We start from the raw sequence: 27,959 nt of genomic DNA, 5'->3' as shown, positions 1-27,959 counted from the left end.
GGTAATGTAACCTATAGTAGGTGTGAATGGGAGTGTCAGATGTAGTGTAAATATACAGGGAGTTGTAACGTAGAGGAAGGGAGTAAATGTAAAGGTGTAGACATGAGGGGTGTGAAGGGTGGAATGAGTGTAAAGGGGAGTGTGAGTTACACGGAAAGTGAAGTTGGGGGAGAACGCTCGCGCACTTGGCAGTTGACGCCAGTTGGCATTTAGCTGCGCGCGCTGAGAGGGACGGGGGGAGGTAAACAAGATGGCGGCTACCTGGAAGCAGCTGCAGCATTAGGAGCTGAGCAGAGGAGATATATGACTGCGGTGACAGCACGAAGGAGGCAGGAGAACCGGAGTACATTCATTATTTGCTCTTATTAGTATTACCGCACAAGGTGAGACTTTTACACGGCATTCGCGTTGTCTTTGGAGCGGCGACTCTGTGTGTCTGTGGTGCAATGACTGACTAGCGGTTAGCTACTTAGCTCTTAGCTCTCTCTGTGTGTGTTAGGAACCCCGGATAGCTAGGTGACAGGACTAGCCTAAACTTCTTGTCTTTTGGCCAAAAATATTATCGACAAAAGTCTTAAAATAGGTTGTTAACTAGTTTAACCCGGCTTGGTTTGGCGTATAGTTAAGCTATCCGGCTAGCTAGCAGGCTAGCAGTTACCTCAGCTTGACAGAAATGAAAACCTGAACATGTGTAAATGTTTTGAACCTATAAGGCCTGCGTGTGAAATGCAGATTAAAACAATTTTTAATTAAATGCTTTAAAAAAACGACATCAAGCAGGAGAAATGTTTGAAAGTACTAATAAGCCTAGAAATTGTCGCCATCTATGATTTTTAAGTTTAAATCTCTACAGAATTGGATGGATAACCTTGCACGCTAAAAACGGACCGTTTTTGATTATTAACGTTGTTTAATTGTTAACCACGATCTTAACATCAAAATTAAACGTAATCTGCTGTTAATGTCATATTTTTATAACCATTAAGTTGCACGGGAACACCGAAAAAGAAAATAATAGTAATTCTTTCGTAGTAATATATATATATATATATATATATATATATATATATATATATATATATATAAATCTTAAAGCAAAAAGACCAAACTTAACTTAACGTCATTAAAGTTAAGAAATAATAAATATAATCAATGAGAAATGCACAAAGCCTTTATTTTATTTATTTATTTATTTATTTGAGTGACATGTCAAGCTTTTATCTACTTCATACATTCGATTTATTTCATGCGTTATTGTTTTAGAACATGCATGACTTACTGATAAGTTCCTGTTAACGGTTATTATATCCACCGTTAAAGCATTTCCTTCAAAAACTTCTGTTGTCATTGTTTTTATGCTAATTAGACAAAAACAATAATAGAGAAAGCACAGCTTGTCTTGTTACCAGGATGTTCTGACTGACTACTTTATTAATTTTAAGTAAGCATCTCCCAATAGAAAGCACAACCCTATCAGTAACTTTACATTTTTGTTAAACCAAATCGCAATGTATTTTAATTAATTTTTGATATGGTGTAAATTATGTGTCGTGTCCAATGTACATGTCCCTAAACAAGCTGTTACTGTGTATTAAATCGAGTGCAATGATATAAACCTAAAACTCTGAAAGCAGCCTTTTAATCAATCAGTATTAAAAAATTTAACAGCGCTGCAGTATAACTCATGATGTCACAATAACATTAAATACTTCATTTAATTTCTGATATTTTATTTAATTTCATGTTTTTATTTCTTTATCTCCAGGTTTTTTTGCTTTCTTGCACCAGGATTTGCAGTGCTGGAGGGAGAGGATAAAGAATTTCTTTTATTAACCTGGATCTACTTGATTTAGTGTGAAGATGTATCACTGTATGATCGACTTGATGCTCTAGAGAACGTTGTGTTGTGTGACAGGAAAAGCCTGTCTACCCAAGACGGACAGCTTCTCGTTTTTTAAAGTGATTTGTTTTGTACTGGACATGTTGTCAGAGATGGGTAGGGGTCCAGTCATTCCAAATGTAGGCTAATGTCTGGCATTAATTGGACAACGTGTTTTGGATACAAAAGGCCAGTGCTCAGTAAAGCCTGGTGATTTTTTTTATTTTTTTTTCCCTTTCCCTTGGTTCCTTTTTATTTTTTTATTTTTATTTTATTTGCACTGGACCTTTGTCCCTTTACCCTGCACGAGTTATTGTTACCCTGATGTTTACATCCCTGTTGTACCTGAGCCCACCTAAGAGAAGCACCTTTGTTGCAGTATCAATCAAGTATCAATTAGTTCAAATGCTGCGCTAATAGGGTTTTCATTTCCAAGCCAATCAGAATTGCAGAGCACATCTCCTGGTAGCGCTTAAGGAGTAAGCGAAGGAAAGGAAAGGCAGACTGCAGAAGAAGATGAGTGTCGGGGAGCTTCAGCATGCGGGCTACATGACAGAGAACGAGCTCATGGGCATGGACACTTTTATCCACCGCATTGACTCCACAGAGGTGATCTACCAGCCGCGGCGCAAGCGTGCCAAGCTGATCGGGAAGTACCTGATGGGCGACCTGCTAGGCGAGGGATCTTACGGCAAGGTGAAGGAGATGCTGGACTCTGAGACGCTGTGTCGGCGAGCTGTCAAGATCCTCAAGAAAAAGAAGCTGAGGAGAATCCCTAATGGAGAGGCCAATGTGAAAAAGTAAGTTGTTAATTGTATTTGATGCCCACCATCTCTCTCTCTCTCTCTCCCTCTCTCTCTCTCTGGCTCATGTTGCTGCAGTATGCTTCTTGATGACAGTAGAGAAAAAACACAAGCACGTTTCAGCACCAGAGTCGTAACTGTCGGTCACTGGAGAAACACAGCAGGCTGAAGGTGAAACAATAACAGTATCTTGATCAGTTTTATGCTCACCGTATAATTTAACCAGGATTATCAACAGAATCTTAAGCAGGTTTGGAGGCGTACTTTATTGGAAACCGTTTAGAGGCTTAGACAAAATCTAGTGGTGATATACCGGCATTTATTTAATATAATTTATATTTAATAGCCCTGAGAGATAAACATGCATAAATTATTAGAATATGGCTAATAGAATGATTTAGTATGAAAAACAGTTAAAGGAATACATTAATGGTTTTAGAAATTAATGCTTAAAGAATTAAAGAATTATTTCCCAGAAGAGAATTTTGACCTCAGCATGGGTAAATTTATTATATATAAATCAATAAAATGTCGTCATAAAATGCAAGTTTACATCTACAACTTTATCAACTAAGGGCCTTGTGATGAGACAGACATTATTATTATTATTTTTTTTAAACAAACATTAACCGCTTTTATTTATTTCTGCTAAAAAAAAAAGTGCCTCATTGTAACCATAACTAATATCTGCTAACTTACAAGCCAAACTTATCTGGGATAGATTTATAAATAATGATTATTATTATTATTATTGTGGGTTTTTTTTTCCTTCAAAAATTAAAAATGAGGTGAATTTGAATTATATGTGCAGCTCAACTCCATGAATCTGCAATTAAAGTGAGATGTCACATTGCATACGGGTGAAGGCCCTAAAAATAACCACCCTGGTATTTTTAGTTACTTTGGACTCAACTCGGGTCACCCGAGTACAATATATTTATTTTATTCATTAATGTTTTTCACTATTTCTCTCTACTAAACTTCAAGTTTGTATTTTCTTAATTACTAGCCAATTTGCAACATGATTGGTCCGGGTATTTAGGGAAAAAAACAGCTATCAGTCTGTGCTTTGGAACACGCACAGGGAACACCAGACCATAAATGCACTTAGACTCAAAGCAAAATATGCCTCATGTAATTCAGATATTAAATTCCTTTAATAACTTTAACAGTCTTGTTATAAAGGAACAGGTTTTGCATTTTATGTTAATTATCAGGCCTACAAATATAGGTTGATTAATCCTCAAATATTCAATGTCAAAGTATTTCCTTGACAGTAAACATTACATGAAATCCTACCTGTTTTATTAAAGTTGTATTTGCCATATCTTGTCAGTTTTTTTGAGATTTTCATATGGACATTAAGGGCTTTTCTGTGACTTGCAAGACATATATTTTTTTTAAATTCATTTTAACGTGTACATGTTTGCATTTGAGGTGGTGCAATGTTGCTGTTCCTCTAAAATCCTACTGCTCTAAAGTAGGCAGGCAGCACAGCATCCTGTATGCTAGGAGCAAATTATTTGCTAATTTTGTAAAAGAGTTGTAACTAAATCTAAATAGTTTAATACTGAATTAGTGATACTTACAGAATCACAATACAAATCGAATCGACACAGAGGTACCGTGATATTGCATCAGGTAGTCCCTGGTGATTCCCCTCCCTAATATAAATATTTAATAGTTTTTGTTCATAATATGGTATTTCTAACGATAGAATTTCCTGCTGAAAAGGGTAATAAATGCGAAGTGCATAAAATTGCATGATGTCTATCTTTCAAACTGCTGTGATATATAAATTCTTCTTTGTCTGTAAAGTGTCAAGCTACTTCACGTCATTTCGCTGCCAAATCTGTTACTGCATGCTTTAGTGTATTTTTTTTATTATTATTTTTTTTTAACCTGGGCATGTTTCTTTCTCGGATATTATACTGAGCCCATCTTTATTTGTAACTAACTACCCGTTTCTGAAACATTCGTGAGAATTTGGAATGCTAAATTTTTTTTTCTTTCTTAAATGTTTATTTTAGATGGATTTTCGTGCTTAAATATTCAGTCATTAAAATGTTTATACAAGATTGATCTGAAACACAAGCACTTTTTCCCCCCCTAAATATTCCAAAAAAGTCTTTAGTTTTCCTTGTTTTTCCATCTTCTGTTCCCTGTTATAGAAAGATGTGAATTTTTGTATGTGGTCGCCACACACAAGCTACAGATGCGGGAGATAAAGATTAGAGTAATTTGAAATATGCCTGAGTTTACTTTCAAGCTTACTCACAAAGCATTCTTTCCCTTTTTAACTTCTGACCATGCAGGATCCAAAAGAAGCTTCACAGGTTTTTTTTTTTTTTTTTGCCCCAATTTATTTGTTTGCAGCATGACATGGTGAATTCTTTCCTGGCTTCCTCACTAGTTTATTTTTATTTTATTTTAAATGTTCTTAGCCAAACTTCTTTAGAGTGGAGTTTTCTGCATTTAATCACACTATGAGGCTTAATTAAAATGCTGCAGCTTGGAGCCTCGGGTGCTTCTTTAAATAGCATTGAGGGTTTAGACCTAGATCAGAAAACATTTGCGTTAGTGTCTCAGTGCAGCAAGAGACGGATTATATCTGGTAATTAGAAGAGTCCATGTTGAATCGCGACGCTTACATGGTTTTAATCTTCAGCAGCATTGAAAATATCAGTTTTGTGGAAAGCTGAATAGCTGTTAATGCGTGTAAGTTTCTAACATTTAAATAGAAAACATCATGCAGCCAATAAAAGGATAAGGCGTAGTGAGAGAAGCAGAAATGAGCTATGCTTGGCCTTATATGGATTGCTGGGATGCCGTAGTAGTCTCCTCATTCACAGCAACAATTAGCATTCCTGCTTTCCAAAGGCAGCATGCCCTGACTGGCACGCACGTGCGAACGCGATTTGAAAATGGGTTCTGTTATGCAATCCCAGAGCCTCTGAAATGTGGTTTTGGAGAAGCGTTGAGTTGGAGCCGTGCAGGCACGAGGTCAGTAGCTGGAAAGCCTTTTATTCAGAAATAACTTCAGTACATCAGCTTGAATCAGTACTCTACGGTTTATTGTAGTAGTAGTAGTAGTAGTAATAATAATAATAATAATTATTATTATTATTATTATTATTATTAACATATCTTGCTGTACCAGTCAAGAGACGTGTCCTAAAAACAAAAAACAGGACTAGAAGATTGTAGAGGAAACTTAACTAATAAAAACAAGTTGATTGAAGGGGCTCATACAGCAGACACCTGTAGAAGATTTGTTGGAGAATTTGTACAACTAACAGTAGGACCTTGTTTTGCAGACCTTCCACAACGTTAAATGCAATTGTTAATGGATTTTAAAAGTTCAACACCTTATTCATTATCCGTACTTGTGATGTATTGAAGGAATACAGCACTGAGACGTGCTGTTCTAGCAAGATAATCTTTAGGGTTGGTATCAATAGCTCCCTCTTATGTTGGACTGACAGAGCTGGGTCGTGAACTACGATGCTTTTCGACTCCACTAGAATTCCATTAGTGCTGTCTCTTCTCGAAAAATGGCTTGTCATGAGGGAGAAAAGAGGGCCTTTCAAAAGACTGAGTTTATGTGTGTTGTGTTTTGAGAGGTCTTACAACAGCGTGTGTCACATAGTAGGTGTAAAACTGTCTAAATGATCAAAAGTTTGGTTTCCCCTTACTATTCTTGGCCAAGTTGCTGAAACATAAGAATACAAAAGAGTTGAAGTATTGTACTTCATGTTGTGGTAACAAAGTTTATATTTGTTATGGTGTGAAACAGTCAAAGTGGCCAGACACTCTCTTTATGGTGCTACACTTGATCCCTGTCTCTCAGACAGTTTCCTGCTGGTGTACAGCACCAGGCGTTTGTCCCCCTCCACCACGTTGGAGAAAACAGCCTCAAGTTTCTGTCCTGCACGTTGGCTTAAAGGAAAGAAAGGTGATGCAACAACAGGTCCCTACACAGAACCGCTTTTCCACTGGTTAGTCGGCTAAAAATAATAATAATAATAATAAAGCCTTGTAGAGCAGGGCTACTGAATTAAAATATAATAATGCCTGGTTAATAAAATTGTCTTAAAGGCGAGGTCTGGATTTTATGTTTGTCTTAGGATTCAGATTCTCTATAGTCATTGTCTGTAAAAAAAAATTCTTTGGCATTTCAGAAGTATCACAATTTTCATTAACTACCTTAAACATACATGCTCCCGGACTGTAAATGAATGTTAAAGGTTGCTCTGTCATTCTGCGCTCTCAGTTCGCTCTCTGTGTTTTACACGCCCTCACCACAGACTGCTGCGATATGTTTGGTTTGCTCAAATGACCCGTATTTCCTAGTGGCGCTTCACATTGTTATTTATTATCACCACGGTTTCAGAAAAAGAGAAACAAACTGGTTTTACCGAACAAGTGGTACGGTCATCACCTTGTAGATTTAAGTGTGTGAGATTTTATTCATTCATTTATTTTGCTAGCAATTTGCCCTAGACTGTTTTAATTATGTTAAATGTCACTATGATCCCACTGCGTTCTTGTCTTGTTTGGAATATCGTTAGCTTCATTTGTATACACTTTCCACTGCATTAGATTACACAGGAACAGCACGATGACCTCAGGCGTTAAGCCTGGCCTTCTCTTTAGTGCGGCAGAAATTTAAATGCCACAGAAATGTCTTCAAACTCAGTAATGAGGTGCATCGGATGACCTCTTGCCACCTGCAACCATGTTTCAAGAAGCTAGAAACTGGAATATAAATGAATATTAGTTTAACGATATCTTTTTTTCTTTTTTTTTTGGTTTGATTGCCTTGTCCTGTGACTCATCTGCGACTGGCCAAGGTGACACTGCGAAGGCGATGCAGTGATGAAATGTAGATGTGTTGAGTCATTTCCTTTAGCAGTCTTTGTTCAAATGGTGCAACTGTGACACCAGCTGTGGTGTTTATCCTCCTCCTCTTTATCAATTCTCATTACTGCAGCTCTCTGTTTGATGGATTCAGGAGTGACACTTCTCTCCAACACCAACTAATGGAGAATGGTGCTTATTGCTTTAGTGCTCTTCTAAAGATTAAGCAATCTTAACCTGTGTTAAGGGGTTCTGGTGGTTATCCAGATGCTTTTATTTTGACTTTTTTTTTAATTTCTCACCTGTCTGTATGTGTAATTAAGCCCTCAAGCTGTTCTCACATTCCACAGCAAAGATTTTGACACATCTGTCCTAATGGCTTAAACCTGCTCTGAATTTTTCAGTCAGAAGGTGTTGATTAATTTTTACAATATTATAAACCTGTAAATAGAATTCATTGTACTTAAAGGCGACATGTTCACTTTTTAGTTATTTTTAGACATGAGAATTTGTCTCCAGGGTACAAACTAGAGTGTGGGGTGGGGGAAAAATCCTGTTTTTTGTTCTCTATTTATATTTGTATTGTATTTCAGGTAATGTGATGAAATGTGAGGGGGAAACCATTCCCCCGGCTTGTTTCTGAGCTCTTCTGTTCTCAAGCACAGGCGTGGCTCAGCAATAGCTTGTTTGGAGGAGAAGTGAAATAAAGTGCATTTGAGAACATGCATTATCTGATGAAGAGAGTTTACAAACACTCTTTGAGGGAGCTCTGAGACCTGTGTTAACTTGTTAAAGAAACCATAAACAGTAGGGTCTTAAATGGATGCTTTAAATTTGTAATGTACAGGTGATTCCAGAATAAGTTCTATTCCGGGAGCATGTTTGTAAATAGGATTTGCTCGTAAGTCTGACAAAGCACTTATACGCCTTTGACACGAATATACAATGTAAAGTATACCAGTCAATTCGAATTGAAGCTTGCCAATAAATCTGTCCCCTTTGCCCAAACTGCCATCGTTTGGCCAAAACCATAACCGCGCCTAAGCAAACGAATCTCACACGTCCAATGTAACAACAGTGTTGTCTCTGCGCTTTTAAATCGCGAGGGGAATCCCGGACGCCATTTTGGCTGAGAGCTGTTTTCCCACTGTATTGGTCTGTAAAGTCTGTTTTGTTGTGGGTTTTAAGAAATAAGGATTATTCACTATCAGGGCAGCTTTACTAGAGAGCCACTTTCTATCATTGTGCTCTTGGACTGATTCATTGAACTCGGAGAGACCGACTCATTTATTCCACACCTCCTCACGCACATACATACAATATACTGGACTTCAGACATTTTATACATTTACTTACACACTGCCGTATCTATTTTTTTTTGTACAATACACATAAGCTACGTTTTTAATTTGTTCGCATCTACAAACGTTTGTGGAACCGCAGTCCTTTTGTGTCTGTGGAAATTCGTATCTTGAATGTACATAAGTTGAATACTACCTGTGTTTAAAATTTAAATCTTGGTGTACAACAAACATTTTAAGTACTTACTCATTGGGTTGTGAGGTTGTAGTTTTAAAATCTGGAATATAAGGAAATGATCTTCTACTATGAAACAAAAAGCATAAGAAACATAAAGCCTAGTTTAAAGGAGGAAGAGTACAGTTTGTGTATATGTATATATTAAAGCTGACATTCTTGCAGCACTGCTGTACTGCTGGCTTTTCATACACACACATTTATTTAATCGCCTAAAACGTTTTATTTTCCAGAGGGAAAGTTTTCAGTGATTTATTTTGTGCTGTATGCTTGCTGAGGAATTAAACAGCCTGCTTTACAAATCAATTAATTAATGAGCTTAAAATTCTCACCACACTAATTGGAATTAATTCTCTGAGTACATACTTAAGGCTGCTTTTCTGGACATTAGATTAAACCTCTTAAAGCTTGATTCAAGTGCACTGGTGAAAGCTTGATTTGTCTGTCCAACTCCAGTGCATGTTTCCAAAGCAGTATTTTGATGACGTTTATGTTGTGTTTCTTTTTAGGGAAATTCAGCTGCTAAGAAGACTACAGCATAAAAATGTGATCCAGTTGGTGGATGTGTTGTATAATGAAGAGAAGCAGAAAATATATCCTTTTATGTGTAGTGAAAACTTTTTTTTTTTTGGATCACACTGGATCTTTGCTGGATCTTTGCTTTTCTTGCATAGTATAAAACGCACACGTTGTTTTCATTATTGAGAAGTACATACTGTATATGGTCTGCACTGTGGTGTAGAATGTGCCAGAAAGTAAACTTGATTTCGTACTTGTTTTATATTTGATCTCATCCCTCCTTATATTAGCGTTTGTAAAACAAGAAGACTTGGAGAGTTTGAAATCCATGGACGGATATACAAGTCGGCTGTATAGTTGGCAATTTTACAGCCCATAGATAAACACCATTCCACCATGATCTGACCTCTTAAACTGTACATTTATAACATTCTTTACTTTATTCTGCATTTAGATCCCAATAAAGATACACAGAGTTTGTGGATTAAGTAATTTTCACCTCCAGTACCATTTAAGCTTGATTCACGCTTCTGTGCTGTAGTTATTGCATAGCTGAATACCTACGGTGTACCCTATGTCGTAGAATGACATGCATTTTTACCAGGAGTGTCAAACACTAGCAGAGTTCATCTGTCAAAACTTTGGACATGCCTTCTCCTTAAAATTATTTTTTAACATTATACATTTAGTACTGAAGACTATTCGAACTATGAAAGAACATGTATTTATGTAGTAAACAAAAAAAAGTGTTTAACAACCCAGAATGTTTTTTTTTTATTTATTTATTTATTTTTTTAGATGGTTTAAAGCGGCTACATTTAACTTTGATGACAGCTTGTTATACTCATTGCATTCTCTTATCAGATTCACGAGGTAGTCATCTGGAATTGTGTTTAAGTTCACAGTTGTCCCTCGTCAAGAATTAATCTGTGACATTTCATGCTTTAATATGTTTTAGACCATCATCAATTGTCTTGTACAGAGGAAGGGTGGGTATGGAGTCAACAGCCCCATTAGTGTTACTACAGCTTTTGTACAGTTCTATGTTATGACAAACACTCGGATAGTCAAAGAGAAAAGCCTGTTCATTATTAGTTTAAGGAACTTTGAATGTATGTCCAAGTGCAACAAAACCAACAATTGCCAAGATGAAAGGGGCTCCCATGAGGACCAACCAAGGAAAGGAAGACCAAGAGATACCTCTGCTGCAGAAGTTAGGTTTATTAGAATGACCAGTCTCAGGAACAGCTGATTTACAGCACCTTAGATTAGTTAGAGTGCCAAACATATTTCATCATCCACTGTTCAGAGGAGACTGTGTGAGTCAGGCTTTCGTGGTCAAATTGTGGCAAAGAAACTATTACTTTGGAAGAAGAACAAGCAGAAGAGACTTGCTTGGCCCAAGAAACATGAGATTAGTGAAAAACTGGTATAGTTTAATCTGATGAGTCAAAAGTCTTTTTTTTTTTTTTTTTTTTTTTTTAATTGGTTGTAACTTGCCATGTCTTTATTAGCGGTAGGGAGGGTAAACAGATGGTTCCTTAATAGGTAGTTCACATTGTGATGCATGATTGAGAGCACACTCGGCTACCAATGCATTTTGCAGCGGCATGTCATCTCATCCAATCTGGTTTGCACTTACTGGGACTATCATTTGTTTTCCAAACACACCTCTGGTCTATGTAAAGAAGCAGAGTGATGGAGTGCTGCATCAGATGACCTGGCCTCCACAATTACCTGATAAACTACGTCCAATTGAGTTAGTTTGAGATGAGTTAGAACGGATGGTGAAGGGAGAAGTAGCCAACAAGTACTCGCCACCTCTTTCACGATAAGAAAAAAACCCATTCCAGGTGAAGACCTCATGCTCATGAGGCTGACTGAGAAAATTTCCAAGACACTGTCAATATAAAACACATTCTGGGTTATTTATCATGTTTTTGTTTATATAATTCCGTATTAGTTCGGTCATAATTTCAGAGCCTTCAGTATTAATATACAATGTTAAAAAACAAAAATGAAGAAAAAACATTCAGTATGTATTCAGTAACGTTAACAAATTATTAACAAAATATATTTGTGGCAATCTCGTCTCAATAATAAACTAACCAAAATGTAAAAGAGACGAGGCAGAGCGACATAAAAACTCCACCGCCAACTAGCGGTTTAATGGCAGAGTGAAACAGACCCATGAAGGCACAAGTACAATACAATTTCTGCATATACTTGACACAGAAGCATAAATCAATCTTTTGTCATTTCCCACATGTGTCCTAAATGCAAAAAAAACAAAAAAAACATTTGAAATGACTTTAGTTAAACATCGTATTTGTTTTACAGTTTCGCTGACGTCCGTCGTTGTTCTTTATTAGTGTAGTGCATAAAAAGCAATTAAGGGGAGCGCCCATGCAGTGAATTAAATGTCTATGCTGCAGGTAGATTAGATGTCATGTTCTTTGATGGTTACATGCTGTAGAATTAATAAATTACTCTAACCTTTCGACAGCACCTTTTCGCAGTCAGTTTCTTTAAATGACGTACTTTCAAAAGTGAAACAGTAGGCGTTGTGGTTTCAGGCGTTTAATAGCCTTTCACTGCTGACTAAAGCACTGAAATGTACCTTTACGTAAATCTAATTAGTTGATTTAAGTAAATGCTCTAGCCTGTACTTTATTACCCTTATAAAATGATCTGCAGTAGGGTTTTTTCATCCAGGCTACAGCTTATAAAAGATAATCTTTTTGCAGAGACTCATTTTTATTTATTTTATTTATGTATTTTTACCATGGCTGTTTTGTCCACACTTCTTACTGCAAAACTCTTTTGTGTCCTGACATTTTGGTGTAGGCTTAAAATATTTTGAGTAAAGTGAGGTAAAGGTAAAACATGTTAACCTTTTTTTTTTTTTTTTTAATCTGTAATGGACTTTTGTCTTCCTTGACGGCCCTGATACGTATATGGTAATGGAGTACTGCGTTTGTGGCATGCAGGAGATGTTGGATAGTGTTCCTGAGAAAAGGTTTCCAGTATTTCAAGCTCACGGGTGAGATTTCTGTTTATATTTCAGATAATACAGCAAGCTATTGCTTCAGAAAACATATTCAGCATGATATGATTTGTCATTTTGATTAATATGCTTTTCGTCATTTGGTGTTGTTCATAACGCGTACGAGGAGCGTTCAGATCAAACCGGGACTTGTAATGGAAATTTTTCCTGAATGGAGGTGTAAAACTGATTTGCAAAAGACGTCAAGCACAGTACAGTGATGAGTTTCTTAGCTGCAGAAGAAAAAAAAACAAACATTTGAACGGTGCAAAAGTTTTAAAGAAGGCTGTTTGTCTGAGAATGATGATCCCAGCCGAGTTGGCTCAGGGCCCACTGCAGTCATTCTTTTGAGCATTCATCGAGCGAAATGCCTAATTCTTAAACTGCCTAAAACTTGCGAAAGAGACCCATCTGTATGTGAAAACAGTACACACAATCATTCAAAACGCCACTTGCACATTACAGAAACTTGTCTGGGAGTTGTTGCCACATCCCCCGTACAGTCATGGCCTCGATCCAAGACATTTTAACATGTTTGAGCTGTTACAGGAGCTCTTGGGAGGCCAGCGTTTCAGACATTTAGCAGGTAGTCCAATCACAGCTCCGGCGTACTGAGAGAACTTTCTACCTTGATCGTATCCAAGCACTAGAGTAATGCTGGGATAAGTGTAGCAGGAGATTATATGAATAAATAAATAAATAAACACGCTTATTACTGTACGATCAAAAGTCCCGGTTTGACTTGAACACCCCTTGAGTGTCCGCACGCATGTCTTAGCATGAGCTTGAATTATGAAGAGACCATGTGTTAGACCTTTTTTTTTTTTTTTTCTTGTTCTTCTCATCTTAGGTACTTTTGCCAACTTTTGGATGGCCTTGAATATTTGCACAGCCAGGGAATCGTTCACAAAGACATTAAACCAGGGAATTTGCTGCTGACTACAGATGGGGCTTTAAAGATCTCTGACTTGGGCGTAGCAGAGGTGAGAGGAACTCTGTTGCTTTATTATTGTGTCTTATTACAGGGCTAAAGACAAAGGTAGGGTAAAAAACTAATTCAAGTGAGTTAAATAGTAGAAAAACATAAATGGGTCCATTTTATTGAGTAGTGCTTAAAAAGGTTTGAAAGATATTTAATATCCATAAATATGTGTTAAATTTATTTGTTAAAAAGTGCTTTGTGTTTGCCTGTCTTGGTTTCATTTGTTTGTTTTGTGATCATTGAAAGATAAAGGGGTGAAAAAATGAGTGGCTCACGAAGTGTATAAACTATGAATATCACTAGTCAATAATGAAGATTTATTTAAGATTAAGAAGCAACTGTTTGTGTGCAGCTACAGATAAATGAGATGCTACTTTGCATAGATGTCTATCTTCCCAAAATAAATACATATTAAAATCTTTGAAAAAAAAAACTGTTTTGATCTCCATCTTTGTTTTTTCTTCGCCCCTTTCCAACTTGCGACCTCATTGGTCAGGAAATTTCAAAACAAGAAAAAAAGCTCTTCAAATACCATCACTCATGCGTTGCTGTGACCAAAAAAATGTCAGCGCTAATTAAAAGCAGATTAACCACACAACATGCACTGGCGCACCACACTACTCAAGAATCTCTGTGATCCCGAAATGTTAAATTAAAGATGAAGCTTGTGGTAGTGATTTAGAAGACTATTTTGTTTTGTTTTACTGATACGATACTGATTCTGGGCTGAGAGCCCTGTCGAGCCTTTGCGTCTGTAACAGTGTGACCTTTGAGTCACAGAGCCAAATGATGATTGTTAAAGCCACAGAACTTAAGAGCTGACATTGTGCCCAAATGTATGTGACCAGTGGAATGTTCATTTACTGTTAATTGCAGGCTGCACTTCTAAAACCCCTTCAAAAATTCTTAACGCTAGTATGAATCATTTCCGTCTGAGCTTTGGCTGCTATGTCATTGACGTTGAGTTGTTGGATCTGAGCTGTGAATGTGTGTGTGTTTTGTGTTAACTCCTTTTTGTAAATTCCTGCTTTAGGCTCTCCACCCATTCGCGGAGGATGACACATGTCGAACGAGTCAGGGCTCGCCAGCTTTCCAGCCACCTGAGATCGCCAACGGCTTGGACACCTTTTCAGGGTTTAAAGTGGACATATGGTCAGCTGGGGTCACACTGTAAGTGACGTACAAACACATGGGCAGCTGGTGTTGACTGTCTGATGTTAAAATTAAGCCTACGTCAATATTATCCTGTACTCCAATTTTAGACATGGCACATAAATCTACTAATACAGTCGACCCCTGCCAAGTAGCGGTTCAAAGTTTGCAGCCTTTGTCGTTTTTTTTAACCTGCCTTAATATAGAACTAAATTATTAGTTCATAACGACAAGCCTGTATTATTGAGAATATAGAACACTTAACTATTAGGAACAATATAATTTACTAATTTTGTAACATAAATGTTAACATAAATTCAGCTAAATTTCCATATAAAATAATACTGCATACATTTTTTTAATACTGTAGAGAGAACACAAAGCAACTATAGAGGAACTGTGAACAGCAGCACATACCAAAGAAACGCGCTTGCATGTATTACAGTACATATAGGGGTAACATCTGTATTTTACATTCTAGCACTACGGGAGACACAGCAGTACAGTGCTGTATACAGGTTTACCTTTACATTGTGTGTGGTGTTTTTTTTTTTTTTTTTTAAGGGTTATGTATTAGGCTGAGTTTGGAATGAAATTAAAGTGTTTTGAAAAAATATTTAAGAGTTTAAACTATAAAAACAGGCATTTATAGGCTCTAGGGATGTAACCCCTGCAAATTCCAGGGGGTCGACTGGAACAGATGATTAGAATAAATTATATACACATTTTGTAAAATGAAAGTATACTGATTAAAAAAAATGCATCCCATGATACAGAAAACAATTTATTGGACATTAATTAATGACTGGTAGTATTGATTAAGTGTCTTTAATGTTGATTAATTTTCCTGATTTTCTAACGAATTCTACACACATTTACCATAAAAATATATGCCTTTCTTCTGATGGTGTTGTATTAGCATCAATGATGGTGCAACTACTGACATCTTAAGAGCAAATATAATGCTACACAATGATGCCATAATTTAACAAGTTTAAAAAAAAAGGCATAAAGTAGATACAGTGATGGGTGTTTACCTTTTTGGGCCTCTCTGTATTTACAGTAGGGTGAATCTTGATTTTTCCTCAATAGGAATTGAGATTATGATTCTCATTTTTTCCACCAAAGCATTTATTGCATAATTGCCTTATTTTAGAGCCCTGAAAGTGATTTATTTTTGCTTCGGTTTAAGCCTTATAAAAATTTAAAAGCTGTTGACCGTAAGTAAAATGTTATAATAATAACTAACAGTAATAAATAAAATAAATGAATAATGCTTGTGAGTTTTGGACACTTGGCCAACTACAGCACTTCAACACATGCGTTCTTTATTTTTTATTTTTATTTTTTAATCAGCATTGAGGTAAATGTCTCAGAGTTTATTAGGTAGTTTGTAATTAACTGTAAAGTTACTATTGAATTTAATGTTTATCAAAGGTTTTTTTTGCTCAACCTTGACACACTTGTAGTATAATTACAATATTAATTGTATATTAATATATAATATTAAGTAATATCAAAATAATAATTAAAAGGTTTATTTAACTAATGCAGTAAAGGATTTCCCAGTTAGAACTATCTCTGTTCACTAATTTAATTTTAGCTTTTTTGTAGTTGTTTTGTGTATGTGTGTGAGAAACATTTATGTACCGCTGTCCAGATTCTGATTGGCTGGTACCGTCATTCCTCCAGCCTCTGATTGGCTGAAATTAAGCAAGCATTGTGAAATCGAAGACATGCTAATATTGGCAGGCCGTAGTTAATAAAGCGAGATGAGAGAAGTGATTGAGGTCTAATTGTACGACTAAATGATTCTCTCATCTCTGATTGGTGAATTAAGTGTTTTTGTTTTTACACTGAGTGAGTCAGACCAATGAGTGTAACTGATATAGCAATCTGGGATTGTTGTCAAATAAAATAAGCGAACACGTGAATGCACGTGTGATCTGCACTGGGGGAAATATAGAAACAAGATCACGCGTATGTATGAATTGCGATCGTAGTTTATTTATTATTTATTAACCGTGCAGCCCAGATTTATGGTTGCATTTAATGTTGTTATTGCAGTTAATATATAAAAAATAATAGTAAAAGAAAGGATTTACTCTGTGACCATTGAGTCTATAGCAGTAATCCATGTACTACTCCTTCACAGATACAACATAACGACGAGCCTGTATCCGTTCGAGGGGGATAACATCTATAAGCTCTTTGAGAACATTGGGAAGGGGGATTACACAATTCCAGAGGAGTGTGGGCCGCTGCTGACTGACCTGTTGCAAGGTACACAGCTAGTTCCTGTCACCACTTCAGCTTTCTTTCTGATCACAGGTGTAGAGTAGGTTCATTTGTCATGGTTTACCTTAGCTGGAAATAATTTTCTAAATTTTAAGGACCGCATGACTCTGTCATAAGCTGCACTTCATAGATTGGAACAGTAGATGGTGCTCTGCCATCACGACTCAATACGAGTTTTTATTTTTTATTTTCCCCTCGATGAGTCATAGCTGAGCCCGAGCGTGTTCCCTGTGGAAGATGTTCTCATTGCTGGTTGATGCTTGGCTCTGAGGAGAGGGAACTTTGTAACACTGAAATCTGGAATCAAGTCAGCATGTACTGTATATGTATATTAAAATCTAAAACTGACATCTTTAGAAGTCAGTTCAATAGAGTAAACAAAAAAAAAAAACTAAAAATTACATCCCTTGCTGTCGTCAGTTTGTCTCTGGTACTTTCTCCCCCCACCCCTTTTTCTCCCCCTTATCTTCTGTTCTGTGTTAGAGTTAACACATTTCCTTTTCAGCTCTATATTAAGAATGGAGCCCTGAAGGTGTCCTTCACCACCCCCAACACACACACACATACACACCCTTCTCTCACTTTTTTTACTTTCTGCCTCTCTTTTCTGTCTGCCTAGCTCTCCCTATTTCTTTCTCTCTCTGTCTCCAATCGTTTCTCTGTCTCTTTCAGACTTTTTCTGTCTCTCCCCTTCACACCAGTAGATACATTTTCGTAGCATATAATGCCTACTATTACACGTTCTGACCTTTTAATACTTTAGACAAGCTCTTTTTATTCTCTGTTCAGTGTGTCATTCCTTGTTACTGTGTTTGACTTCCACATTCCCTCGCCCCTGAGTCTGATCGGGACCCACAGAGGCTACATAAGTCACCTGGTCATATGGCTAATAATGACTCAGAGTGTCTACAGCTGTGTCTCTGATTAAATTACTCCTTCCTGTGGAGTTGGGGTAGAAAATGCTCTCACTTTGTTTGCTTGTTTTTGTTTTGTTTTTTTTGCAGGAATGCTTGAATACGATCCAGTAAAGAGGTTCTCAATACAGCAAATTAGGCAACACAAGTAAGTGAGCCGGCTTAGTAAACTGATGACAACTTGCTGAATAATTTGTTTGATTTTATTCCTGCATCCTTTTAATACCTTTTTATTCAACTGTGTTTTGGTGATTACATCCAACATTCAGTATAATTACCTCCCGCTTTTCAAACATATAATTATATTCATTATCAAAACTCTAGGCTTAATATTAGTTGTCTTAAGAGCTTAGCTCCACAAACCTTCTTTTATTATTATTTTTATTATTATTATTATACATTTTATAACATCCTGCTCTGTTCGCTTCTGGAGCCAAAACCATTTTTTGAAATTAGGGCAATATGAGTGTGTAAAATTAATTTGATGGATAGTATCTTTATAAATATATCAACTGTGCCGAGTTTAAATGTCTTGTACCTTGTTGATTTAACAAAGCTTTCACGTATTTGGGGATGAGAATCACGTCTCAATCCTGCATTATCACAATATCTAGGTGCCGATCTAAATAAAATTATGATTTTATAAGTATCACTATTGTATAAATATCCTGATACGACATTACTTTTTCTCCTAATTTTGTTTAATGATAAATTAAATGTAGCCCGTTCCTTAGTTACATAGTAGTAAGTATTTGAGTTTTCTCACATAATAACCAATCGCAGCATTTAAACAATGCAAACTAACTTCGAATAGAAATCAAAAAGGTTTAACTTTTAACTGAACAGCATGTATCGCTGTCATCTGCCATAATTATTATTTTTAAACAAACTTGGCAAACAATTTAGTCCTGCCACATGGAATGAAAATGTGTAAATAATTCAGGGTGCACCACCTGTATGATTTTGAAGGGATGCCTTTTTTTTCTCCTCATATGCCTCCGTAGTCTCAAAAGTCAACTTGACTGAGGACACGAGGTGTATACGTCTTCTAGCGCTCCCACACATAGGACTTCTAATGTACGCAACGTTTTCGACTATTTGGGATTGTTTTTTCGAGACCTGTGTGAGTGTGTGTAATGTAAGTCTGAGACAAATTCACTTAGAGTTTGAAGAAAAAGGCAGATCAGAGGCTTTAAACGCATGCAATGTTAGATAATCTAACAGCATAAAAATGTGTTCCTGTTGCGTCATTTGGAAGATCCTGTCCTCAATACAGAATCGTTTATATCTGAGACTGATTGTCTGATCACAAAGCGACGTGTGTTAACGGCCTTTGTAACTAGTTTATGCTTGCAATGGAAAAGGTTGGACTAATGTGGACATTGTTGTTATTATTACTATTTGCGGGTTGTTGCACTGAAACACACAAATTTGTCAAACAGATGCTTAATACCCCCAACTGCTCACAAGTAAAATGACCCTGATTTCCTGACGGTGGTGCGATTTTTTTTTTTTTTTTTTTTTTTTTTTTTTTTTAGGTTTTAAGATTTTTATCTAAATATTCTATGACTTAAAGCAGCTGCACCTATTGAGTTAAAATTTTCACCATTTAAAATTTTCTGATGAGCTAAAGATGTTTAAACGTGTTGATCTCCTGTGTAGCAGAACGTCACACCACTGGCTAAAGTATCGGTTTGACCAATCAACAGTCATGGCTGCCAGCAGCCGACTCAAAATTTCACAGCTTATAATTATCATAACTAATTATCAAGCACATAAACTCAATGAGCTATAATTAAAAAGATTATTATATTGATTTGTTAAGAGATTGTTTCTGCTGAAATCATTACTTCAAAATGTTTGACTGTCAAATGGACGTAGTTTTCAACTTCTGGGACGAAAAAAAAATCTAACTCTTTCTAGACTGTAAACACTGTCAAATATTCTCATCAAACATTTTTAAAAGAGCCTTGATGTGCCAAGCCTCTTGGCAGATAGAGACCCGAAGAGCTTTATCTTGTGGACACAATGTCAGAAAAATTTCACCAAACTTGGTGCGCTTTATTAATTTGTAGAATGTAAGGACATACCCCAATTTGGTAAACATGGTCCACTAGGGGGCACTTAAAGCAGAAAATTGACTACCAGATAATATTTTTATTATTTTTCCTAACTCGCACGTAAAGCTAATTCTGATATTTATTTATATAACCTTTTTATTCCATGGTATATTAAAGCAAATCTGATGTATTGCATCTTATCCTATACTTCCCTGTATGAGAGAATTTTTTAATCTTTGGTGTAGATAAAAGATGTTTTATTTGTTCACCATCCAGCAGTAGAATTCACAATAACCCTTTAAATGTGTATCGCTTAGTGTTTGTGGTGTTTCGAATTCTAACTAGATGTGGTTTGTCTTCTCTAAGGCCATCTAAGAATAAATAGTTAACAAATAATAAACTCCAAAGCATTTACAGGATATTAAGGATATCAGACCATGTCAGTAGGTGTTCTATGTCTACAGTGGCTATAATTACCATTTTATCGTTATTAAAGCAGTTTGAAATAATGTTATACTTTATTTATACTTTATTATTGAGTCTTATTTTTGCTTCAGTTTAAGCCTTTTTCCCCCTAAATGCTGGTCATTATTTTTCTGCTTTATGGTTATATGTAACATTTAAGCAACACTTGCATAACACTTACAACAGCTATAAACAGGTACAAGGTAGCGTGGTAGCGTAGTGATCAGCACTCGCAGTCCGAAGATGTGTAGATTAGGCTAAGTGATGTTCCCAAATTTCCCTATAGTGTCATGCAATGAATCAACATCCTGTCCAGGGTGTACCACGCTGATCCCAAAGTCTACTGGGATCAGCTCCAGGCTTCCTGCGTCCCTGTACGGTGTAAACAAGCGGTATAGGAAATGCAACAATGAATGAATAAACAGTTGCAAGAGCTATAAAATGTCCTTCACTTTGGGTGCAGTTAGAAATTTCTGATATTGGAGACATTTTACATCTTATTTAACTATTTTCCAAACAGAAAGCTTGTAATACACTTTTCCTTACGTGCATTTGCATGTGCATTTTAAATCTGGTTAGGGTTAGATTGTGTGAATTTGTCTGTTCAGAAAATAATGATGCAGAATTAATCAACACTGTCAGACCAATTAGAAACACATGCATTAAGATTGAATCATAAATCATAATTGGATAGTGGCGGTTCAGTTGGTTAAGGCTGACCGGAAGGTCGGAGGTCCAAGCTTGAGCACCGCCAAGCTGCCACTCTTGAGCCCTTGAACAAGACCTTTGACCCTCTCTGCTCCCGGTGCGCTGTATCCTGGCTGACCCTGCGCTCTGACCCCAGCTTATTAACTTGGATATGAAAAAAAAAAATCATTTCACTGTGCTGTAAGGTACATGTGACAAGTAATTGAATCTTTAATATATAAATAAAAAAAACTGCTTAACTGCATGGTTGAAATAGGCATGTTTGTATGGCACTGGCAATTAAGCATAAACAGACCCAGATCTATTTAAAAGAGAATCCCAATGTTTCCAAGAATTGATCCCCCTCCCCATTTCTTAGCATTTAAAGAGGTGGATATGATTCAATTCTATACGAGCACTTAAACACTTCTGAAGATCTGCTTGAAGTGGATAGTACGTAGAGGCGTGTAGTAGCACGTTCTGGTAGTCTCGAGATGGACTGGAAAATACAGTTTCTGATTAGATTACGTGTAAGCAGAGCAGAGCAGACACACTGTGACGCCATTCGTTTTTATGCAGGAATGAGAGCAGGAGATGAAACCGGGGGGGAGAGCGAGTTACGTAATGTTGTAGTCAGAATAGACGAGAAGAGTAGGAGAGATATCAGAATAAAGAATATATAGAAAGAGAAAATGGGTCAAGATTAAAAGAGGAGAGGCGTAGGTGTGTAAAATGTAGGCTTGAGATGGAGCAAAGGAGTAAGAGGTAGGTGGTGGTGAGGGGGGCGACGGGCGTCAGAGAAAGTGGAAAATAAGCATCTTGATAAGCGAGGTAGGGACGAGAGATGCAGCTCGGCGCACTGCTTCAAATAAAGTCATGAGCTCTGATTTCCACGATTGTTAATAACGGCCTCCACGCTCTGCAGTGCTGATTGACCTTCAGAAATCTTTTTACAGAAGTGAGAAAATAAGTTGGGGGGGAAAAAAGGTGAGAAGGAATAGAGAGCGAAAAAGAAATGAGTAGAGAGTAAATAGAGAAAAGGGGAATAAAAGGAGTGAAAAATAGTGTAGGGGAGTATTAACATGTTTAAGACAAGTTTCAGGACTAAAAATGCTGTTAACTGAAATGTTTGTCCAAACCAGGTCAAATCTAGAACACGGCAAATAGCAAATTGCTACTGAATATTTTAGCATAACAATTAGGGAAAGATGTTTTTCACATTAGAGAAATCTGTCCACTGAAGATAGCTTGTCGGATTAAACAGCAATGGATGATTTGGCCAAAAAAAATAAAAATAAAGGTCAATCAATTTATTTGTGCTGTTTTTTTTACCAAAAGATAATTAAGTTCTCCTTATTTTCTCTTTTTACTTCTAAGCAGTTACAATAGTTTTTGTTACCAGTAGATGAATGTTGGTGAGTCAGTAGCAACTAAACTAGGCATTACCGAATGGCAGATCCGCACAGTGACAGTTCTATCTAGAGCCTGATGCTTTCTTTAATCGCCAGTCTAATCTCTAACGCCTTTTAACCTCGGTGTGGCTGCACGCGTCACTCAACGCAATAGTTAACTGGATATGGACAAAGTGTGGTGAGGAAACAAAAACGATTCCAAAGCATGGCTTCCTCCTCCAAAAAAAAAAAAGAAGAGTATGAAAACCTATCCATATGTTTATTCATTCTGCAGTTTTAAACTTCCTGCAGAGGTTTAAACCCAGTTTGTCTCATGTGTTTCTGAAACCGTGGTGATAACAAAAAGCAGTAATGTGAAGCACCACTGCGAAAATGAAGCACAGGGTTGTATCCAAATAAATATTAGCAGCAGTCGGAGGTGAGGGCGTGTACAGTACCCAAACCGAGAGCCCAGTATGACAAAGCAGTCCGTTCACATTTAGTTACAGTCCAGCAGCGTGTAAATGAAGATTCACTAAAGATTGATAAAAAATCGTTATAAAGAAAATTTCCAAAGCGAGCAGAGTTCAAGTTGTCCACATGTTTTTAACGTTGTTGCTGGCAATTGACAAACATTATTTGAACGCTAATGAAATTTTTTTTATAGACAACAATACAATTTTTTTCTGAAGACATCTGAATCCTAAAACAAACATGAAATTCAAATCTCAGCTTGGGGAAGATTTTATTAATCGCACCTTGGTAAATATTAATTCATTGGCAGTGTTGAATGTTCTGAAATGACAACAAAATCATTAGATTGTTTTAGTTAAACATTTAAGTTGCTCTAGAAATAGCTTTGCATTCGAAATTCTACATTTACAAAGGTTTGTTCCAGTATGTCTTTGACAAATGTTAAACCCTCATCTTGGTCGTTAAGTATGAGCAATTTGTGGTTTGAGTTGAGAACGTCTAATGATGCACCTTTGGCCTAGGCATGCTGAGAATCTGTCTCGTTAAAGGTTCTCAGCGATTGATTAGCTTGCATGTGGGGCAATTCTTTGACTAAGATAAATGAATGAAAAGTGGGGGGAAAAATGAAAATTTTACAAGCCAAAATGTTTTTCAACCCACAGAGCACATTAGGTTCTCGTGTTAAACTGTTTATTATTATTATCATTTGCGTTTAGCTGGGTGAGGAAGAAACACCCACCTTCGGAGGACCCCGTGCCTATCCCACCCAGCGCTGAGACCCGTGACATTTGGAGGAGCATGACTGTGGTGCCCTACCTGGAGGATCTCCATGGTTACGGTGAAGAGGAGGAAGACGACGAGATGTTTGACGGCGAGGACGACATAATTTATACTCAGGATTTTACAGTGCCAGGTAATAACGCACACAAGATCTAAAACAAATAAATAAAAATGAAAAGTGACTAATTTCCTGCGTCTGCCTTCCGGTCTACAGGTCAAGTAGAAGAGGAGTTGGAGGAGGAGGAGGAAGAAGAGCAGGAGGAAGAGTGTGGCGCAAAGCGAAGCCGCGCCCCAGTCAAACCGGTTTGTGTGAACGGGACAGAACCGGCAGCACTGAAGCCGAAATCAGACCGGCGCTCCAGCTCCTCGTCCAACCCCTCCCGCAAGGGCATGTCCACAGCCAGCAAGATTCGCAAACTCTCCACCTGCAAACAGCAATGACCACACACCACACAACCCCCACCCCACCCCACCCCACCCTGCAAATCTGCCCCAACCTCCCCCCTCTCTCTTTCTTTCTCTCTCTGTACAGGTGAGCGCAGAACGGGGGATTTGCTCTTTGACTTTTTGTTTTTATCAGATGTAGAACGTGTCCGAATAAAAATTCTTCATGTACCCGTTTGTTTGTTCGGCTTTTCGTTCATAAAACAATACGCTTTAGTCGTGTTGCATTTCCCAATTTAAGAGCAAGGGGAAAGCAGATCATGTGCCAGGACTCTCTTTAAAAGTTTCAATTAAAAAATAAGAAAAAAACAACAGTATCCGGAATTAGATTGTGCTTTTATTGTATACAGTTACTTAAAGAATCATTATTTACGTTAGCGAGCCAATTTTCTACCCAACTGTTAGCTCACTGAATTACACAATCTATCTGACTAAGTTCAGTTAAATAACTTATTGTGAAATAATTTATACTCGTATTCCAAACTGTTTAATTGGTGCTTCTGGTGGAGCCGCCAGTCAATCAGTGCATATGCAGCAGAAGTTTGCTCCCCATATGAACCTTGATTCATTTTTATTTTTTTTCAAGGAGCCGACACCATCTATAGTGACTCATTTTTGTATGTTTGTGACTGAACTCATCACATTGCTGGCGGTGAGGTGGTGAACGTCCTGCTGTTACACTCGCCTGTTCATGCTACATGTCCTTTCCTATAAACCTAGCCGGTTGCCGTCGGGATGCCAACACAAATGCCCCTGCATGTGTGCATCTGTACACTGATAAGCCAGCAAGAGAAAGTGTTTAATAGATGAAGCCAGCCAGAGGAGGTGGGGGGAAAGAGTGAGTGAGGGAGAGTTTGTGTCTGTGTGTGATTGAGAGAGAGTGTCACTCAAGCTTAAATGAGAAGCGGAGTGTGTCATGCCAACTCTCGCACTGACGAGCTACAGCAGTGCGTCGTTATGACTCACTCCCTTTCCTCGCACTCCACCCTCTTTCTTTTCCCCTACCTCCCTCCCTCCCTCCCTCTTTCTTCTACCCATCTTTTGTTTTGTCTTATCTCCTTCCATCTGTCAAATCAGCTCCGCCTCTCCCGTCTTTCCCTGGGGTTTCTCCCTTAGGCAGGCGGGGGGGGGGGGGCAAAATGATGATGATGACGACGATGTTCTGATTCCTCACACACACCCTGCAGAGAGGCAGAGTATTAACGTTTACGTGGTTGCTGATGATGACTCAGACTCTTCACTTGGCGATAAACAGTGCTGGGAGTGGGAGTGAGAGAAAGACGGAAAGGACAAAGGCAGGAATTTATCATTCGGGGTCCTGCTTCACAAATGCGAGGCTAAATATAATGTGTAAAAAAATAAATAAATTTTTAAAAAAGCTTTCATTTTGTTGGACCGTACAGAGTTGGCCGGTTTGAAGCAGTTTTCTAAGCAGCATGTGCGCAAGGGCTTCTGCAAACAAGTGAAGGCATAATGATTTTTTTTTTCTTATTACTATTAATGCCTCATTCATGAAGTGTAAAAACATAACACCCATATATATTTTATTAAGGTACACACATATAGAGCGATTAGATTTTTGTATCACGCTGTCTATTAAGGTCCGATTAATCACGGTCTTCCAATTGCTCAGTTTATTCATTGCTTGGCTAGAGAGTGAATTAAGGCCAGAGCTCGTTTTAATGTCCGTGCCGTTACAAAAGAAAAAAACCAACAGCAAAACCCTAGTCGTTTGTCTGTATTAGTTTAACTCCGTTTTATTGGCTTAGTGCTTTAATAATAGGCATCGTCACAAAGCAACTTTAAGAATCCAGATGTAGAATTATTTTATTAATGAGAAAGACAGAGCTCATGGAGATGAGGAAAGACTTTGAGTTAATAAGAGGAAGAAATCAGGAGACGAGTCAAACAGCCCATCCTCTTTTGGGTGACATCAGATGCTACAAATTAAAATCATTAAGCTTTCACCAACATGTACTGTAAGTTTATGAGGAGGCTTTTTAGTTTGAGTAGATTGTGAGTATTTGCGTGAGCAACGGGACAATCTTTATAAATACACCAGCAATTCCACAGTATTCAGGTGAGAGTTGGAGATACAGTGTTCTTAGGAAGTGTAAATCTTTACTGATGCCTTTATCCAGAGCGATTTATTTTTCTCATTATATGTCTGAGCAATTGAGGGTTTAGGGTCTTTCTTAAAGGCCAAAAGTGGTAGCCTGGTTGTCCTGAGGTAAACACATGTGGATCAGTAGTCCAATGTCTTAGCCACTTTGGGGTATTTAGTGATGCAAAAATATGTAAAAAACGAAATGCCTGACAATGTGCCAGCCCATCCCTTTTTAAATTATGCCTCTTTCACAGCAGCATCATGTCTAATAGCGCTGCAGGGTCACTGCAGATTTTATTTAGGCTTTTCCATAAGTAATGTTGCAGTGCCTCCCGCTTGCTGAAGGAAAATCTTATAACATAAAAAATAGCATAAAATCAAAGCAAAATCCAAAAAAAGAAAAAATTTTAAGCGTTTTGTTAGTGGTGTGGAGGATTGATTAGTGAATTTGCTTTCTGTACACTGGGATCCAAAATGTGTCATTAATCAATTATCTCTGTTGTACAGGTTTGTTATTTTCCCCCCATCCTCTGTTTTGGATTTCCAGCCATGAAAACATGCCACAGTTGCTGACACACACTTTACCCTGGACTATGAACCCTAACGGAAACGATGGCAGGATGTGTGGATGTATTTTTTCAAGCTCTTTCCCTGGAAAGGACTGACTGATTTGGGGATGCTGTATAAGAGAGGAAACTCTCTGCCTTTCTTTCAATCTTTTTGTCTCTACCCACCCCTCTCCTTTTTTTCCCCCCCTTCCGATCTACACCTAAAGGCTTTGTAGCCTGTTTTGTTTATCTCCCATCACCACCAATTTTTCCTTCCTTCGTGCCGGGCTTTTGCTGCCCATCAACTCTGACCTCAATGTTTAGTTCTTTAGGTGATCTTTTAATTTGACAGTAATTAACTGCAGTTTAAGGTGCACATAGAGTTTATGTTAAAGATTTGCAAAATGGACTAAAAATAGCAGTTATTGTTCGATAGAAGCCATGGCGAGAATGCTAAAGATAAATATATCCATAAGAATAAAAAAAACTGCATGCTGTGAAGAGCTTCTGGTGGGAAAAAGTGGTATGATCTGTACAGTCAAATGTATTGACGCCTGTATAGTGCAGGATGGTTTGGTTAATTTTTTTTTTTCTTTTACATTAGGCTTTTTTTTTTTTCTTTTTTTCAATAAATATTTTTTAATTATTATTTATATAAAACACCTCCCAACCAAACCAAATGTGCTGGTCGTGTTTTTTTTATTTATTTTATTTATTTATTTTTTAGGGGTTTGAGAGGAGATTTTGACACGCACTGACAGAAGGAAGCAAAGGTTAATTAGCCTGCCATTTTCAAGCTTGGAGTCAATGCAGAAGGCGTTATTTGGGGAAATGTTTATTCCGGAGCCTCTGGCAGCCCCCTTTTCTCTTGTGCAGCTCTCCATTTTTAGATCCTGGTATTTTTTTAGTTGCTGATGCTGTTAGGAGCAGACATTTTTGCTGTTTTGAGCGTTATATAAAATTCCCGTTCGTGCCTATAGGCCATGGTGACTCACTTCCATTTTAAGCCATTCG

General features: G+C 37.4%; 1 protein-coding gene across 2 annotated transcripts; it reads left to right on the top strand.

Annotated features, from left to right (window-relative positions):
* Positions 1-219: 219 nt before the first annotated feature.
* stk11 (serine/threonine kinase 11) lies at positions 220-27,614 on the top strand. 2 transcript variants are annotated; one of them, XR_008356350.1, is made up of 11 exons: positions 220-383; positions 1,766-2,679; positions 9,588-9,671; positions 12,551-12,640; positions 13,494-13,626; positions 14,659-14,795; positions 16,933-17,060; positions 18,080-18,137; positions 23,783-23,979; positions 24,061-24,378; positions 26,905-27,614. XR_008356350.1 is itself a non-coding variant. In XM_053486700.1 (10 exons), exons 2-10 carry the CDS (start codon positions 2,396-2,398, stop codon positions 24,285-24,287), a joined length of 1,338 nt encoding a protein of 445 aa, XP_053342675.1. In that variant the 5' UTR covers positions 220-383; positions 1,766-2,395; the 3' UTR covers positions 24,288-25,120. The 2 variants fall into 2 exon arrangements, 1 of the variants encoding a protein (XP_053342675.1); XM_053486700.1 differs by lacking the exon at positions 26,905-27,614 and having other exon boundaries at positions 24,061-25,120.
* Positions 27,615-27,959: the final 345 nt, after the last annotated feature.

Source organism: Clarias gariepinus, chromosome 25, assembly GCF_024256425.1.
Source record: "Clarias gariepinus isolate MV-2021 ecotype Netherlands chromosome 25, CGAR_prim_01v2, whole genome shotgun sequence".
NCBI lineage: Eukaryota > Metazoa > Chordata > Actinopteri > Siluriformes > Clariidae > Clarias > Clarias gariepinus.
This window is presented reverse-complemented; position numbering and strand designations above follow the sequence as displayed.

What these genes read in the sequence shown, in the direction of transcription:
- stk11 (XM_053486700.1), top strand. Translation starts at nt 2,396, where the DNA reads ATGAGTGTCGGGGAGCTTCAGCATGCGGGCTACATGACAGAGAACGAG. An exon ending in CTGACTTGGGCGTAGCAGAG is followed by an intron (nt 13,627 to 14,658) that starts GTGAGAGGAACT and finishes TTCCTGCTTTAG; the next exon opens with GCTCTCCACCCATTCGCGGA. An exon ending in TGGTCAGCTGGGGTCACACT is followed by an intron (nt 14,796 to 16,932) that starts GTAAGTGACGTA and finishes ACTCCTTCACAG; the next exon opens with ATACAACATAACGACGAGCC.